This window comes from Chenopodium album, chromosome 4, assembly GCF_948465745.1.
Source record: "Chenopodium album chromosome 4, dcCheAlbu1.1, whole genome shotgun sequence".
In the NCBI taxonomy this organism is placed as follows: domain Eukaryota; kingdom Viridiplantae; phylum Streptophyta; class Magnoliopsida; order Caryophyllales; family Amaranthaceae; genus Chenopodium; species Chenopodium album.
The window spans coordinates 13,446,107-13,463,466 of record NC_137837.1 but is presented as its reverse complement, the minus strand read 5'-3'; the positions used below and the strand labels follow the sequence as shown (position 1 = coordinate 13,463,466).

General features: G+C 42.3%; 1 protein-coding gene and 1 pseudogene across 2 annotated transcripts; one reads left to right on the top strand and one right to left on the bottom strand.

The window, feature by feature from the left end:
* Window positions 1-1,453: 1,453 nt before the first annotated feature.
* On the top strand, window positions 1,454-3,555 carry LOC145628940 (peptidyl-prolyl cis-trans isomerase CYP19-3-like). Of its 2 annotated transcripts, none has more exons than XM_081681376.1 (2): window positions 1,454-1,541; window positions 2,748-3,555. In XM_081681376.1, the coding sequence occupies exon 2, from the start codon at window positions 2,767-2,769 to the stop codon at window positions 3,295-3,297; it is 531 nt and encodes a 176-aa protein (XP_081537502.1). In that variant the 5' UTR covers window positions 1,454-1,541; window positions 2,748-2,766; the 3' UTR covers window positions 3,298-3,555. The 2 variants fall into 2 exon arrangements, with proteins under 2 accessions (XP_081537502.1, XP_081537501.1); XM_081681375.1 differs by having other exon boundaries at window positions 2,745-3,555.
* A 266-nt stretch (window positions 3,556-3,821) lies between these two features.
* Window positions 3,822-5,477, bottom strand: LOC145628939 (rubisco accumulation factor 1.1, chloroplastic pseudogene; annotated as a pseudogene).
* Window positions 5,478-17,360: the final 11,883 nt, after the last annotated feature.

Here is a 17,360-nt window from a genome sequence, read left to right as displayed (position 1 = left end):
TCAGTGACATTTAGTGAATTTTGAAAAACTCGATGGTATTTGGTGAATTTTTAAATTACTCAGTGGCATTTGGTGAAATAACCGTTTATTTTAAATACCTTGTCTTCTACAATAATATCTCTGATTAGTTAAGTTTTTTTCAAGTTTGTCTTATATTATCCCACCATATATTACACCTAATCCAAGCATGACATATTGTAAGTCGTATGGAAGATATTGGTACTATATAATGGTATATGTAGATCGAAAATTGGTAATCATCAGAGCGCAAAACAAAAGAAGAGAAAGCAACAAATTACAGGATAAGGCAAGATATCTACTACCTCCGTGTTTTATTAGTTGACACTGTTTGGCTTTTACACTATTCATAAATTACACTTTGACTAACTTTTATGGCTTATAGCTACGATAAAATATAGTCAAGTAGGATCTTGTTTGAATCGTCTCAATGTATATTTTATTAATATTTACTTTTTTTTTTATATATAATTTTACAATGTTGAGAATTAGAGATATTAATGTTAAAAAAGTGTGTTGACAATCGTAATGATAAAATGGTGTCAATTAAATAAAAACAGAGGTAGTATGTGTTAATACCAAAACAACATTATTGTTTTTGGACCCGCACCACCTAGATCTAGATGGACCCAGGTCCATCTTATGATTTGCGGTTTTCAAGAAATAGAGTTGATCAAGTCAGCCTAGCCTGAATTTAGGTGGGTTTTGGGCAGATTTTTTCGGCCCGATATTTTAAATTTTCTAGCAGGCTTTTGGGAATGCATTTTAAGCCGACCAAAAAATGGCCAGAAAATCCAGCCATTTCAGGGTGGGTTTGGGAACCTAATTTCCGGCCTAAAACTTGGCCCACCCCGAGATTTAGACTTATTTTTAGGCCTTAGCAGGCCGGTCCCTTAGTCGATGCGGCCTCAGACTATACAGAATTTAGAATTTGTTGTAGAATAAACTTAGTATGAGTGTTGTGGCTCACTCGTATATGTGCGGATTTTATAGTTTAGTAGGTGCGTGGTTCGATTTCCACTTAAAATAATAATTTAAAATATTTATTTCTTTATTCTAAACCTCCGTGAAAATCAAAACGGAACTGTGGTTTTTTGTTTTTTAAAATCATATGATATATGTCATGTAATGAATAAAAAATTAGTCAAACTTATTAAATTCATGATAATTTTGAAAACTGACAATAAAAAAGTGGAAACACCTTTTTCTTATTTTTAGTTTTTAAAAAAAAACTGAAAACTGAAAACCAAAAACCAAAAACGATGCCAAACAAGCCCTTATTAAAAAGTGCAAGATTATTATACATTTCATAAAATAAAAAAGGGGCCTATTTAATTAATGGGTACCCGATATACATATACTCATTGTCCGGCCGACCCAGAACTCGAGTTATTTTATCTGGTTAAATACCCAGCCCAAATAAATGAATAACACTTGCACAGCATATTTCATCTTTCTAAAAACCTAAACCTCTCTGCATCACCGTTAAACCTCGCGAAGCACTCAGACCTTTAAAACAACAGGTACATTTTCTCACCATTTTCCCTCTCCTCTTTTACATTCTTCTTTATCTACTTCTTTATATCTATTTAATTCTGTTGCATTTTTGTTTCATTACTCCTATTTTACCCTATAATTTCTGTTTCACAAGAATTCATAAATCCATTAAATTAAGGGTTTTTTTTTTTTTTTTAAAAAAAGATTTAAATTTTAATTAGTATATTAGTTGTTTGATTTTGTTTGAGAAAGAAGCACATATCGAAGGCTTGCTGGTTTTTTAATTTTAGTAACCTGTTGAGCTCAAAAGATGTGCAATATCATAAATGTCGTCAATCAGCTTGTACTATCTCTAAATTTTTTGGGATTTTTTCTGGGTGACGAACATTGATTTCAAATTCAAAGATTTTTAACATAAAAGTAGTGTATAAATGAGTAAATGTACATATTGTTTTACAAATTTTATCAGGTGTTACTTGTTTTAATTGAAATAAAATATAATTTGGTTTAAATGTATTGGGCTTGGAAGGATTTGACCTGTATATTCAACCCAATATTGTGTAAGCAATCGAAACGATTTCCGACATTTGCATTTGAAGAACACAAACTCAGTTAGGGTGTGGAGATGCTATAGTTTAGGAGAATTTTATAGTTGTTTCTTTTGTTTGGTTGAGCAATGAACTTCATTTGGAAATTAATGATGCCATTTGCTTGATCATCGCTTTTGTCTTTTGGTTTTGGTGGTTTTGTATTGATTTATTTTCTGCGAATCACAGTTGGTTTAAGTTTGCTTATCTCTACATTGGTTGCTTATCGCGTTTGTCATTTGGGTTTAGTGGTTTCCCATTGATTTATTTTCTGTAAATCACAGTTATTTTAAGTTTGCTCATCTCTGCATTGCTTGATTATTGCGTTTTTCATTTGTTTTTTAGTGATTTCGTATTGATTTATATCAGTCAATTACATTTAGTTGAAGGTTCCTTATCTCTGCATTGTTTGATTATTTCGTTTGTCATTTGGTTTTGGTGGTGTCATATTGATTTATTTTATGTAAAGCACAATTAGTAGAAGGTTGCTTATTTCTGTCATTAGTTATAATGAGTGTGGCTACTTCGGTTTGTTTGTATCTGAATATTTTGGTCAGATGTCATTGGTATGTAATTTTAATTGTGCTTTCTTTTTATGTAATTGGCTTTGTTTAATTCTCGAGGTTCTTGCTTTGGTTTCAGTAGCAACACTTTGAAGAGCAAGATGGCAAAGCCGAATCCCAAGGTTTTTTTTGACATTCTGATTGGGACTAAGAAGGCTGGTCGAGTTGTTATGGAGCTCTTTGCTGATGTTACCCCCAAAACGGCTGACAACTTCCGTGCTCTATGCACTGGGGAGAAAGGAATTGGAAAAGCTGGGAAGCCACTCCATTATAAGGGCTCAGCATTTCACCGAATCATCCCAGATTTCATGTGCCAGGGTGGGGATTTCACCCGGGGAAATGGAACTGGAGGAGAATCAATTTATGGTTTGAAGTTTGCAGATGAGAACTTCAAGTTGAAGCACACAGGACCCGGTATTCTCTCTATGGCAAATGCTGGACCAAACAGTAATGGCTCACAGTTCTTTATTTGCACTGCAAAGACATCATGGCTAGATGGAAAGCACGTGGTATTTGGTAAAGTTGTCGAAGGTTATAATGTGGTTACGGATATGGAGAAACAGGGCAGTGACGATGGAAGAACTAAATGTCCGGTGGTTATAGAAGACTGTGGGCAGCTACCTGATAATTGATTAGAAACCATCATAAGTGCTTTAGAAAGTAAGTGCCCTTTGCAGTATTCTGAGTATTGATGTTTGAATCCTGATTAGTCTTCATGTATCTTATAATAGGTCATCCAAGAAACAAGAAATTTGGTGCTGGATAAATACATGTACTTCCATTAGAGTGTTAGCTTTTAATGGCTTTATTTCAGGCGTTGGGTTAGATATTGGCAATTGCCCTGTTCCATTTGTTTTAAGTTAATAAATTAATTTCTCGTTTCCTGAGTATGTGATGCAATGGGAATTGGAAATCTCTGGTCTGTTTTTCTATGTGCTTTTCGCGCATATAGTGTTATGCCATTAGATCAGCTCAATTTCACAGTTTCTGAATCTGGCATTCAAACAGAGTTGCTTGAATTCAAGAGTGCTACTGTTTTTGCTTGATTAAAGTAGTTGATGCATTGGCAACATTGAAAAGATACAGCAGTTCGGTCTTTATTCTTTCACTGCTAGTTATTCAAATAGACAATTGATTTGCAAAAGAACACTTCAAATTACATTTCAGCTTAAAAGATTGAATAATACGAAGTATGTATCCATTTTAAAACAAAGAAAACAAAATTACAAGCTCTAAACTAGAGCAATAGTCATCATACAACTACAATGATCTTTGGCCTCTTTTCCATCTACATGAATCTAACCCAAAAAGACTCACCTCAAGAACCCCCTTCTAAACTAAACAATCAATCCCAATCTTCATCACTCAATTGATCATCAACCTCGTCTTTAGGCGGCCTAACCACAATCACAACCGTTCCTAAGCTCTCGGCCACCCCCATTTCCTTCAAAATCGAACCTTTCTCCACCTTCAACCCTCCATCATCACCACCCTTCCTAGCAACCAAATAAAACCCATCATCAACCTCTACCTCCCTCCTCTTCCTATCAATCACCACCAAAACCGGCTCATCCACATACCACCTATTCACCCTCCATGGCAACACTTTAGCATTGCTAAACGCCACCGCCACCCCACCGGTCCCAATCCCCGCCAACGGAATCCACCTCGGTAGCACCACCCACCTATCCCACCCCTCATTTGCAACCACAACACCAAACTCCCCTTCACTCTTACACTCCATAGGCACCCTCCCAACCCCACTCTCCCCCTCAACCGCCTGCGAAACCGGCAATACCACCACAGTCGTGGCCTCTGCAACCTCACCCATCTTCAACCTCACCACCGGCACCTTAATCGCCGCCTTGACAATCTCCTCCACTTTCCCTACCTTCTTCCCCTCAATCTCCTCCCTCACAGTCTCCCTCGCCTTATCCGTATCAGCAACATCCAACGCCGTCGCCAACGCCGAGCTCCTCCTCTCCGACGGATTCATGAACTCCCTCGAAAGCCGATAATGCCAAAACGCCCAACAATCTCCAGGACAATTATAATCAAAACACCCAAAACCCGGCTCATCTTTTCTCGCCGGAAAATCCTTAATACTCCTCGCAATTTCCCGCGCTCTTTCCCCGTCTAATCTTCTCTTGACAACATAGTTCGCTGTAGCAGCTCTTTGCGACGTATTCAACATCCGAATTTCATACAAAAGCTCAGCACCACCATTTTCAAAGAAAGCCAGAGTTTCAGGCTCAATAATGGGGGAATCAGCAATGGATTCCCTCACCTGTGCAGCAACAACGAGGAGATTCTGCTCAACACCGGAGATTCCAGTAAGCTCTTCAATTGAAGGTGGAGTAAACCCGTCTCGAAACAGGGTGGAGATAAGGGGAGCGTACTCATACCATGAACCAAGACGGTTAGCAAGAACCTCGATGATCGAGGCGGTATCGAGGTTCTTGTATTTTTGGGGGAGGGGGTTGGGAGGGGGGCGAAAGGGTTGGTAGAGGTTTTGGGGTTGAGGGGAAGAGGAGGATTTGGGGATGATGAGGTTGGGGACAAGAGGTGGGGGGGAATAGGATGTAATGATTGGTTGTTGTTTGTTTGCGAGGCGAATCGAGGTGGAGGAAGGTGGTGGGAGAAGGTGTTTGGTGGTGGTGGAGAAGAGGGTGGTGGAGGAAGAAAGGGGGTGGGAGGAGGAGAGAGATAGCATGGTGAAAGTGTAAGTGTGAGAATTGGAGGGAGATTGAGTGATTGATTTATCACCTTATCTTGTTTTGAGGAGAAAAAAGGGAGGGTAATGAATGATGGAGTGATGTGTGTATTTGTAAGTTTTGCAACTACTGTTTTGGGATATTTTTTGAGGGCTTTTAGGAATGAAGCCCGTGATTTTGATGGATAGTATATACCATTTATGAGAATAAAATCATTTTAATTAATTTTTTTTAACAGAATTATGAATATTCATTGGATTGGGAAAAATTGATTTATTATTTTATCAATTTGTTCAGTATTAGTTTGAGCTGAAATTAATTTAATCAAAATTAAAATCTGTCCCGCTTTAATTATTTTTTTTTGGCCCCTTTTACATCTATGATAGTCAAATTTTTAGAACATTGACCACAAATTGTTACTACTCTATAAGAAATTATACACGAGTAGTCATATGGAGTCTTGTTGGATTTAGACTGTAAAGTGGCAAATGGAGCAAACAAATATAGATAAAGAATTCATTAAGACATAATCAAGACTAGAAGACCAATGAATTCTTGGGCTAGTGGTTAAGACTAAGGGTCTACATACAATAGGTCACAGGTTCAAATCCTCTGCTCATTTTGATTTATTGTATTTATCTAAGTTTAAATGTACTTATTTGATGTCAGTACAATTTATCTCTCTATAATCTTGTTTAACTCCAATGCACATTGAAATGGACATTCATTTTGCTTGGGAAAAGGTGGTGTATGGTCATGTAGAGGTTTAGCAGCATGTTCCTGCACAATTAATGTTTGCATATTAACAAAAAAACCTTGATTTGGGTATTTTTACCCGGCCAGGTGGCCCAATCATAAATTGCCACGTGTCACTGGTAAAGGTGCCATCTGGACCATTGAGATGGTGACACGTGTGGTGGGCGAACATTCTTCTGTTCTAAAAATGATTGATGATCCAGCATGGACCATTAAGAGGGCGACGCGTGTCACCCTAAAAGATGCCCAAAAACCTTTTGGGCTCAATGACACGTGTCACTCAGGCATTGCCTCAGGAATGGCGGCCTTCAAGGGCCCAAACCTTGAGGCGCTGTTTTGCGACGTGACCTAATCCCTAGGTCACCAGATCTTAGGGAGGGCACACTTTTCAAAAGGACCCTATAAATAGGGACAGTTCCTACATTTATGACAACGGATACACACAATACGAGACAACACGTCACTTTCACATTTATTACAGAGCTGTCGTTTTCAAGGAACAGACAACACTTTACCTGAGTTTGGAATCCGAGCAGATAACTTTATTTCCGTACGTTTTACTCCGAATACTTACTAACTTAATCTTCGGAGGCGGACCACCGACCATCCGGCGGTCCGTTTTCTTTGCAGGTACAGGCGTCCTTTGCTGAATCCAGTCTCAGTGTTGTAACTCTCCTAAGGGACAAAAACCCTCGAAACATTTGGCGCCATCTGTGGGGAGAGTACCTCTGAAACGACTTCACAAGTCCCTGTACCGAATCCTGAGGCCAATCGGCCTCCAGAAGACATAGTGGTCCAGACGCACCATGACTCAGGGGACGACGCTGACGTCGAAACCTATGTGGACCCTAACAGGTCCCTCATCTCAAAACGCATCCGCAGTAGGGAAAAGCGGGAGTGTCACACTGATCAGGCGGGGCCAAGCAAAACAGCTGGTCAGCCAAAAAAGACCTCGGTGCGGACGGGTGATCCTTCCCAGGCGGCAGGATCGACTCCCGTTACTCGAGATGAACTCATGAAAATCCAGAGCAGTCTCAGGGGTGAAAGCAAACAACTCGCCTCCAAGAAGTCGCCTACTCCTAGAAAGGAGCAGTCAGCCAAGAAACCAGCCCAGGCTGGCAAACAGAAGTCGGTCAGGGACCGTCAGCCGACTCCTCATCCTGCCCCTACGGAGAAGGCTCGGCCCCAATTTGACCTTACCAAGCTCCGTTTCCCAAAAACGGGCACAAGAAAAGCCATCCGGCACATACAGCCGGATGGTAGCAAGAAAACATTCTCTGATGCTCGACAATACATTGAGCAGAAGAAGACCCAGCTATCAGAGTCGGCTTTAACATTGACCTACCATGATAGCTTTCGGAATACCTCTGTGAGGTATTCCCTGTCTGTACATGAGACCCCAGCAAGCAGTCCACGGGTTCAGTCTGGCCCTCATATGATCCAGTCGGCCCAGTACATGGCTCAGCCATTGTACCAGTCGCCGGCTTTTCCTTACATGCAGCTTGCCCTCCTTGGAGGACAGGCGGCATACGACTATCAGCCGATGGACTGGAAGCTCAGGCTGCAACACCTCGGAGATCAACCCTCTGCCTTCTCCAGGGAAATAATTGAAGCTGAACAGCCGGCCAAGGTTAAAAATGTTCTGGTTGGAACCTATGACGGGACCTCCAACCTAGAAGACCACCCGCTAGCATACACCCACCTCATGTATTTACAGGGGTTGGATGATGCCGCATGGTGTCGTTGCTTTCCAGCCACCCTGAAGGGCATAGCCCAACAGTGGTTCGACAATCTGCCGGCTGGTTGCATTAATAGCTTCAAGACGCTTGCGTTCTTGTTCGCTTCAAACTTCTCTATAAACATCCCTGCCAAAAAGACAAGCCTTGATTTAGGCAATGTACAGCAGGGATATAGAGAAGGCTTGCGTTCCTATGTCAGGCGGTTCAATCTGGTACGAATCCAGATTCATGGGCTGTCTGATGAGGTCGCCTTCACAGACTTCTTTAAGGGTCTGAAGGACGGGTCTATTTTTAAGTATGAACTCGTCCGCAAACAAATTTTTACTGCAAGGAGCCTTACGAGAGGCGGAAGCCTATATACAGGCGACCGAACTCTCCTCCTCCAATAAGTAGTCGGACCATAAGAAGTCCGACCGACAGAAGGAGAGTCGGCCTGCTCAGCCGGCTCCTAAGCCAGAAGAGAGCAAAAAGAAAAAACAAATCTGGGCCATTGATAACTCTGATCAACCGGCCCAGAAGAAGAAAAAAGAGTGGAAACCGTACGTCCCAAGGTACGAGTTCCACAAGGATTGCTGCTCCATCCTATTGGAAATTAAGGATCGACTGACTCTTGAGAAGCCGACTCCTATGAAAGGTTCCGCTGAAAATCAGAACAAGAACAAGCATTGCATTTCCATGAGGATGTCGGCCATGAAACGAACGACTGCTTTAGTCTCAAGCGGGAGCTCGACCGTCTGGCCGACAAAGGACAGCTGAAGTCCTATGTGAAGTCCAAAGTGACTTCAAAGGCAAATCCGGGGCAGTCCAAGAAAAAGACTTCCTAGCCTGCTGTGAGTGCCAAAACTGATGAAGATCCGGTATACACCATAGCAGGCAAATTTGCCGGTGGTGGCCCGACCATTCGGGGCACCAAGGACCATCTGAGAAAGATGGTCAACTCTGTTGAGGAAGGAGAGGCGGCAGGCACATCCGCCTTCCCTAAAGTTGTCATCACAGAGCAGGAAAGAGGCAAAGTCCGTCGGCCGCATGATGACCCTGTGGTCATTGAATGCAAGGTGGCCAACCAGCTAGTTGGTCGAATTCTGATTGACACAGGAAGCTCCTCAGACCTCATCAGCCTCAAATGCTTATCCAATCTCAAGTACAAACCAGATAGCATGATGGAGGTCTCCCACACCCTTGTTGGGTTTGGGGGAGGGCTTGTGCACCCAGTCGGACGCATTGATTTACCTGTCCGCGTGGGAAGTAGGGGAGACGATCTGCACATGACCATCCGTTTCCTAGTGGTTGAAGAGCTCACAGCTTACAACCTCATCTTTGGCCGCCCCACTCTAAATGAGTGTAAGGCCGTCATCATCCCTGCTCTCATGCTGCTCAAGTATGAGAAGGATGATGGAACAGTCGGTTCCCTTAATGGGGACCAAAAGACGGCTCGAGAGTGTTATCTCTCGGACGTCAAGCCTGCGGCCGCAGCATCCGGCCGGGGCAAGCAAATGATCAACCCCGACGATGTCGAGGAAGAACAGTCGGCCCCACCAGCCAAAAAGAAAAGAAAGACTAATCAGCTGGTGGTGGTAAAAAATGAAAAACAATAGCAATCACTGACCGTGGAACGGTCAGATGATCTCCGTCCCCAGCCTACTGGCGAACACATTGATATCCCTCTGGACGACAGCCACCCAGAGCGGACGGTTAAGGTGGGGACGGTTGCATTTGCAAAGCTGGGTGAGAGCCTGCACTAGCTGTTGAGAGAATTCAAATTTATCTTTGCCTTTGAAGTGGAAGAGATGCCAGGTATCAGCCCGGATCTCGCTGTCCACAAACTCGTCGTGGATCCTAAAAAGAAGCCCATCCGGCAAAAGAAAAGAAACCATGGCGAGGAAAGAAGTCAGGCGGCAGCCGCCGAAGTTAAAAAGCTGCTTGACGCCAAGTTCATTCGGCCGTGCAATTTCCCTGAATGGGTAGCTAACGTTGTGTTAGTAAAAAAGCCGAATGGAACTTGGCGCATGTGTGTTGATTACACAGACCTCAACAAGGCATGTCCAAAGGATAGCTATCCACTGTCTAAGATCGACAGTCTGGTCGATTCAACAGCCGGACATGCCCTGATGAGTTTTATGGACGCCTATTCAGGTTTCCATCAGATCCCCCTGTGGAAAAAAGATCAAGAAAAGACGGCATTCGTCACTGATCAGGGGTTGTTTTGTTATACGGTGATGCCGTTTGGTTTGAAGAATGCGCCTACTACTTTCCAACGAATGATTAATACGGTCTTCATTAATCAAATCAGAAGGAATGTAGAGGCGTACATTGATGACATGATAGTCAAATCCAAACAACAGGCGGATCATCTTGCTGATCTCCGAGAAACATTCGCCACACTCAGGCGGCACAATGTCATGCTAAACCCAAAAAAGTGTGTCTTTGGCGTTGAGTCTGGGAAGTTTCTCGGATTTTTGATTGACCAAAGGGGAATAGAGGCCAACCTTGAGAAAATACAGGCGGTAATCGACATGCAGTCGACTTGTACTGTGAAGGAAGTGCAAAAGTTGACAGGTTGCATGGCGGCCTTGGGGAGATTCCTCAGTCGGTCAGGCGACAAGTGTCTCTACTTCTTCCAGGCAATCGAAAAGAAGACCAACTTTGAATGGGGGGATGATGCAGAGGCGACCTTTCAAAAGCTGAAAACTCATCTGCACTCTTTGCCGAGGCTTGTTAGCCCTTTGCCCAAAGAGAAGCTCTTCATGTATTTAGCCGTCTCTGATCATGCCCTCAGTGCCGTTATCTTAGCTGAAAGAGACGACATCCAGCTCCCGGTGTATTTCATTAGCCATGTTCTGAGGAACGTAAAGCTTCGGTACCCCATGGTTGAAAAATTTGGCCTTGCCCTTTACATGGTCATCAAGAAGCTAAAACCCTACTTCTTGGCGCATGCGGTAGAGGTCTATACCAATCAACCGATCAAGCGGCCACTCACAACCTTGGAGTCTTCTGGACGAATGCTTAAATGGGCGATTGAAATGCAAGGATTAGAAATCACTTACGAACCAAGGAAGGCAATAAAGGGGCAAGCATTCGCCGACTTTATTGTCGAAATGACAAGGCCGGTTGCACCGGACAATACTGACCAGGTTTGGAAAGTGTATGTGGACGGGAGCTCCACTGTGAACGGCTGTGGTGCAGGGATTATCTGTCGATCTCCTGAGGGAGATAAGTACGAATATGCACTACGGTTCAAGTTCCAGGTCTCAAACAATGAGGCCAAGTATGAGGCCCTGCTAGCCGGCATTCGTTATTGCAAGGCGGCAGGGGCAAAGAAGATTGACGCCTGCTCTGATTCTCAACTAGTCGTACACCAGGTCAATGGAACGTACGAGGCCACTCATCCGGCAATGAAAAAATATTTGCAGGCGGTCAAAAGTGAAGTTGGGACACTTGAGGAGTTTTATCTAACTCAAGTGCCCAAATCTTCAAACAATCAGGCGAATGCTCTATTTCTGGCCTACTCTGGAGTCGGATGCCATGGAAATGGTCAAGAAATGTGACAAGTGCCAAAAGTTTGGCAAGCTCATTCATCGTCCGGCCACAGACCTAACGGCCATCCACAGCCCAATACCCTTTGCCAAATGGGGCATGGACATACTTGGGCCTTACATAACGGCTCCAAGCGGCAAGTGCTACATATTGGTAGCTGTGGATTACTTTACCAAGTGGGTAGAGGCGGAGGCGGTAAAAAACATCAAGACAAAAGATGTCATTTCCTTCATCTGGAGGAATATTATCACTCGTTTCGGGGTGCCCATGTCTATGGTTTTTGACAATGGTCCTCAATTTGAGACGCCTCAACTCAAGACTTGGCTGGGAGACCAACGGGTCTCAACCTTCTTTGCATCAGTCGGCCGACCTCAAGCAAACGGCCAGGTCAAAGCCTTCAACAAGCTAATCTCAGACGGGATTAAAAAGAAAATTGAACGGGCTAGTGGTCTTTGGGCGGATGAATTACCACACGTCCTCTAGTCCATCAGAACGACTGCTAAAGGGGCAACTGGATAAACCCCGTTCCTCATGGTGTATGGTGCAGAAGCTGTCCTGCCCATTAAACACTATGAGCCGACTCTTCGAGTCATGTTATATGACGAAGAAGTTAACTGGGAGGCCATGCGGCTGGCATTGGACTCACTTCCAGAGCGCAGGGGCAATGCTGCCTTGTGCCATGAGATTTACCGTCTGAGAATGACACGGGCTTACAACAAAAGAGTACACAATCTTCCTCTCAAAGTGGGGGACTTTGTGCTACGGAAAATGGAGGCAGTCGGTAGGGCGAATGAGCAGGGAAAGCTGACCCCAAACTGGGAAGGCCCCTACCGAATATATGAGGAAGTAAGAGACGGCACCTACCGCCTAGAAGAACCAGACGGCAGGAAGCTGCCTAGAACTTGGAATGTAGACAACTTAAAAAAGTACTATTTCTAAGTACGAATGTAAATACCTCAAATTTTGTCATTTCAAATTTTGCTAATGAGAATATGCCTTCATTTCCCAACTTGTCTTTTTTATTAGTGTTGCCTGTACAAAATACAGACGGCCAATATATTTGGTAAGCGTCTGTCCCAACAGCAGACGCCCCAATCTCTCTGAAGGAGCGGACTGCTTTAAAGCAGTCGTTCCTACGAAATTCTTTAAGTTTATGCTAACACTTAGCGAATATTTGCTTAAATCTTTAAAAGTCCTAAGGCCAGGTAAAATCATTTTGAGGCCAATGGCCGGATAATAAAAAACAAATAGAGGCCGAATGGTCACAGTCTGCTCCAACATGAGTATGACCGTCTGCTCCAACATGAGACAGATATCCGGCGACGTCCATTCGGGCGAATTCGTCGAGGAGAAGCATCTCCCATTTGGGTGGCACATTGCTCTACAAATATATCAAGCGGCCCTACCGAATGCTAAGGCAACAGTCGCTTGATTTAATCGAAAGTGAAATCTAAAAGGCCAGAATTTTATAACTATTCTAGCACAGTCGGAAAAGGGTTACTGTTTCATAAGTAGAGGCTATTGAGGCATTAGGCCAGATGCGCCTGTTTTTGCTCTGGGGCAAGACAGGCGGAAAATTTTTACTGATCTACAAGTCAAGTTAACTTATGAGGCCTTTGGCCAGATACGCCTGTTTCTGCCCAAACGCAGGACAGACGGACGATTACTTGCGAAGAAAACGAGCTAAAATACTTAGCAGATTAAAAAAGAGACCTGTGGGTCAGATGCGCCTTTTCTTTGCTCTAGGGGCAAGACAGGCGGGTTATTCTTCTTAAGTAAAAACTTAGCATCTTATCTCGACGAGGCCGGTGGCCGGATGCGCCTGCTATTAGCTCTTGGGGCAAAACAGGCGAAGGGTTTCTTTTTTAGCAAATTTTCTAAGTCAAGAATTTTGTATTTTGTTTGTGCCAATGGCCGAATGAAAACAATTATGCATGAGCTCCGGATGGTCGTCTGTCGTGTGGTTTGGGGCAATCACCATAGTGATTGATTGACTTAGAAACCATGCATACCCTTCTAAGTATCAATAATTTCTAAGTCAATCAATCCACCCAACCGAAACCACTCGACATCCGTCCAGGGGCAAGAACATTCGCATGGTATACAAGTTACAATACTTAGCCAAAAAACATGCAATGAAAAAATTTAAAAAAAAACAATATGAATAACTTCAGCCAAACGGCCGAATGATTTCAAATTAAAAAGCCCAATCACCACCAGACGACTGGGTAAGATTGAATGCTGGCAAAGCCAGAGAAATTGTTAATTTACCCGACCCCTCGGTCGATAAAGATACACAAATACTCAGCACGCAGGCCGGAAGATGAAATAAATGGCCATTCGGCCGCAGAAAGAACTTATAAATAGCTTAAGGGGCAGGGGAGTTATCAACATTGGCAGCCGCATCTTCACCTGCCGGCTGCTCCGCATTTCATTCTCCTTGTCCCCCTCCTCATCCCCAGAAGAGCCTGATGAGGAGCCGGCCTCTTCGCCATCAGCATCAGCCTTGTTCGCCTCCTCTTCAGCTTGGCGAAGAAGTTCAACATTGAAATCCTCGTTTTCCTGATCAAACTTGGATTTCCAGATGCTATAATCAGCACCTGGCTGTACCGCCTCCCATGTCATCCGCATGATGGCCTCATAGTCTTCCATCATTTGTTTGACAAGGGCCTCCTTCTCCTCCTCAGCTCGGGACTGGAACTTGGCCTTCAACTGCTTCTCCTGGTTCGACAGGTGCACCTCCAGGCGGCCAACCCGCTCCTTGGCCCTCTCGGCCTCTTTCTTGGCCTCTTGAAGAGGCTCAAGCTTTTCCTTAAGACCTTTAATTTCTGCCTTAAGGTCATTGATTTTGGAGCGAGCCGAATCCAAGTCCTTCTTTACCTGCAGGTTGGCATCTGCCTTGGAATACATCATATCAAGGGTCAGAAGCTCATTTCGAGAAATTTCAAATTGAGGTCGGTCTAAGGCGGACTCGGCCCGAGCTTTAGCGGCTGTTACCTCTTTAGTCTTCTTCTGGATTGGCCTTTTTAGCCCCTGGATGCGCATCATAGCCTGAAAATGAGAAAAGTGTCGAATGGTCAAGACCAGTCGGATATGTTCTTAAATACTAAGAAAGTTAAGCTAACTTTTTACCTCACAGAGGTTCCCCAAGATGGCATCCAAGTTAAGGGTGCCGACTCCTCTTACGGACGGCTTGTCCTCTAGGTCAAGCGCCCTCAGCATGTCCTTGGCCATCTGGACGACAGTCGGCCTTTGCACAGGAGCTGCAAAATTAAAAGTTAGTCAAAGAAGTTTTAAGAAACTATCTTGACGAAGAAATTCAGTAACTGTAGACACCCATTTGTGTCTCCCCAAAACCAAACCCAGTGATGAGTACCTTTCACGTCGAATCATAATCGAATGAAACAAAAGTGTGGAAAGTCTAGTGTTGCGGAAAGTTTTTATTTCTTTTCTCTTCTCTCTGTTTTTGAAAACTTATTTTAAGAAAACAGCCAATCTAGTTTGGTTGGTCCATGATATGGGTCCAATAGTAGTGTAGTTGGATGGGGTTTGCAAAGACCTTTCCAACGATATATTATAAGCCCAATTCCAATGAATATTGAGGAAGTTATGGCCAATTTACCAAACTGGGCCCGGTTTGAGCTTTATGTACGGTCTAATGATCTAGGGGAGGGCCTAATATGATTTATCATTCCTAATGCAATTAGGAATGGTTTTAGTCTTCTAGATTCTTCTAGAAGGTTCTTTTCATTCCTAATTCGATTAGCATTGATAAATCGACTTTTGTTGACTTTTCAGAGTTTTAATCAAAATCAAATAGCATTTTTGAGGAAATTATATGATTTTATCCTCCAGTACGGTAAACTTATCGGATTTTCGAAAACGCGTTAAATTTAAGCTTGGCGTCTGACCCCAGGCCTTGGCGCCTGGAACCAGGCTTGGCGCTAGTGTTGGTGCCTGGCGCCAGCTAGCCAGGGTTGGCGCCAGCTCTGTTTTCTGAGCGTCAGACACTGTTTTGTTTAATTTATCTTTTTGGCTGATTTTCTCTATAAATATTGTATTAAAAACTCCGTTTTCATTCATCATCTACATTCATTCATTCACCAATTGATTTCATTCATCACCTATTCTCACTAATCATTCACCAATTCTCCTCATACGCAAGTTTTCATTCGCAATCATTAATTCTTTAGCATTCTCTTAATCATTCAATTCTTTCTTCAAACTTTGCTTTTCATACAAAATTCCGCATTCACAAGATCTAGACACACCTAGCCATATTCGAAGTTGCCTTTGCTCTAGACGTGAAAGGTTTAATTTCTGAGGGTTTGGTCCCAAATCTCTATTTCAATTATTTAATTTAATTGTTTTGTTTATTATTTTCCTTGAAGTTACTAACGTGTGTATTTTGTTATTAGAAAGAGGTATGAAGCATCAAAGTAAGTACTTTAATGGTTTTAATTGATATTATGATGTAGAAATCATGTTTACATTGTTATTATGGTATTCCTAGTATCATGTCTAGGGTAATTTTAATATTGAATATGATTGGTGCGATGCTTCCTTTGTTCTTCCTAATATTTATGATTGTTAGTATCATGTTAGGGTTAAAGATTTGATTTTTTATTGCTTAGTGACATGCTAGGGTTTGTTATTAATCTTGTTAGTATCATGCCTAGGATCTTGCTATTATTATACTTTAATATTAACATGAATATGATTATAATTGTTATAATTTATGATTATTATTATTATTATTATTATTATTATTATTATTATTATTATTATTATTATTATTATTATTATTATTATTATTATTATTATTATTATTATTATGATTATTTTATTTATGATTATTATTATCACTATTATAATAATTATTATATTGATTATTTATCATGTTGCTTGATATTTTTTTTTATTGCTTGATCACACCTTTTATGCATGTTTAAAGGGAATTTGTACTTGTAGTCACGCTTAATAAGATAATCAATAATCTTGTTAGGGTTAATTTGATTATAATTCAAGTGATCGCCAATAATAGTTTATTTGTGCATTAAATTCAACCAACATAGATAAATAGGTTTAGGGTTAATCCTATTGATTGCATGTTAGTCAGAAAGCGCACATGAATACGATCAGAATAAAGTAGAGGCCTATTATTAGGGCAGGTTCAATCTCTTTTAGGTTGGATTTGTACCTTCATCCCCGAACCCTTATTTGGTTCGTGACCTTATGGAGTTGACGATCTCTTGGATCGTTAAGGGGTGTAACCTTCACCTCGTGAACGATTTACAAGTTCCTAAAAAACTTGTTAGCGACTCTTTTGCTCTATCTTCTTCCCTTTTGGACGCCACCGTACTTTAGTGTATGATCACAGTGGGGTTCAAGCTAGTGGGATTAAAGCTTGAAATTATTCCCTACAGTTTTTGGCGACTCCACTGGGGAGGATTTCTAATTTAATTCCTGAATTTGTTTCGGCAATGATTTAGAATGAGTGGATGAGACTCGAAAAGTTTTAAGTATTTCATGTGCGTAATTTTGATTAACATTATTGTCATATGCATAAAAAAGATCTCATTGGAAAGACCATCCGTAATGAGTTAAAAACATAGGATTTTGCACGTAGGAAATTTGAGAAATATCTTTCACAACTAGGGCTGAAATAACACTGCGCAAAACTGGAAAATTTTATTGAGCACAGAAAGCTACTGAGGCATGTGGGAAGTAGCGTCAGGGGCCAGAGCTTGGCACCAGACTTTTAGCCGTAGCGCCAGACGCCAACACTGGCGCCAGGCGCTACAGTTAAAAACTGGCGCCAGTCTCTGATTGCTGGCGCCAATTTCCCCCAATACCGAGCCAGAAATATGCGTTCTAATTTCGACCGGTTTTTCGTATTGTTTGCTCGATCCTACTTCCTGATTGAATTTTTCTCACTTTTCTGAAACCCAT

Bases quoted from the DNA above. Each gene is read 5' to 3' on its own strand.
- LOC145628940 (XM_081681376.1), top strand. From the start codon at position 2,767: ATGGCAAAGCCGAATCCCAAGGTTTTTTTTGACATTCTGATTGGGACT.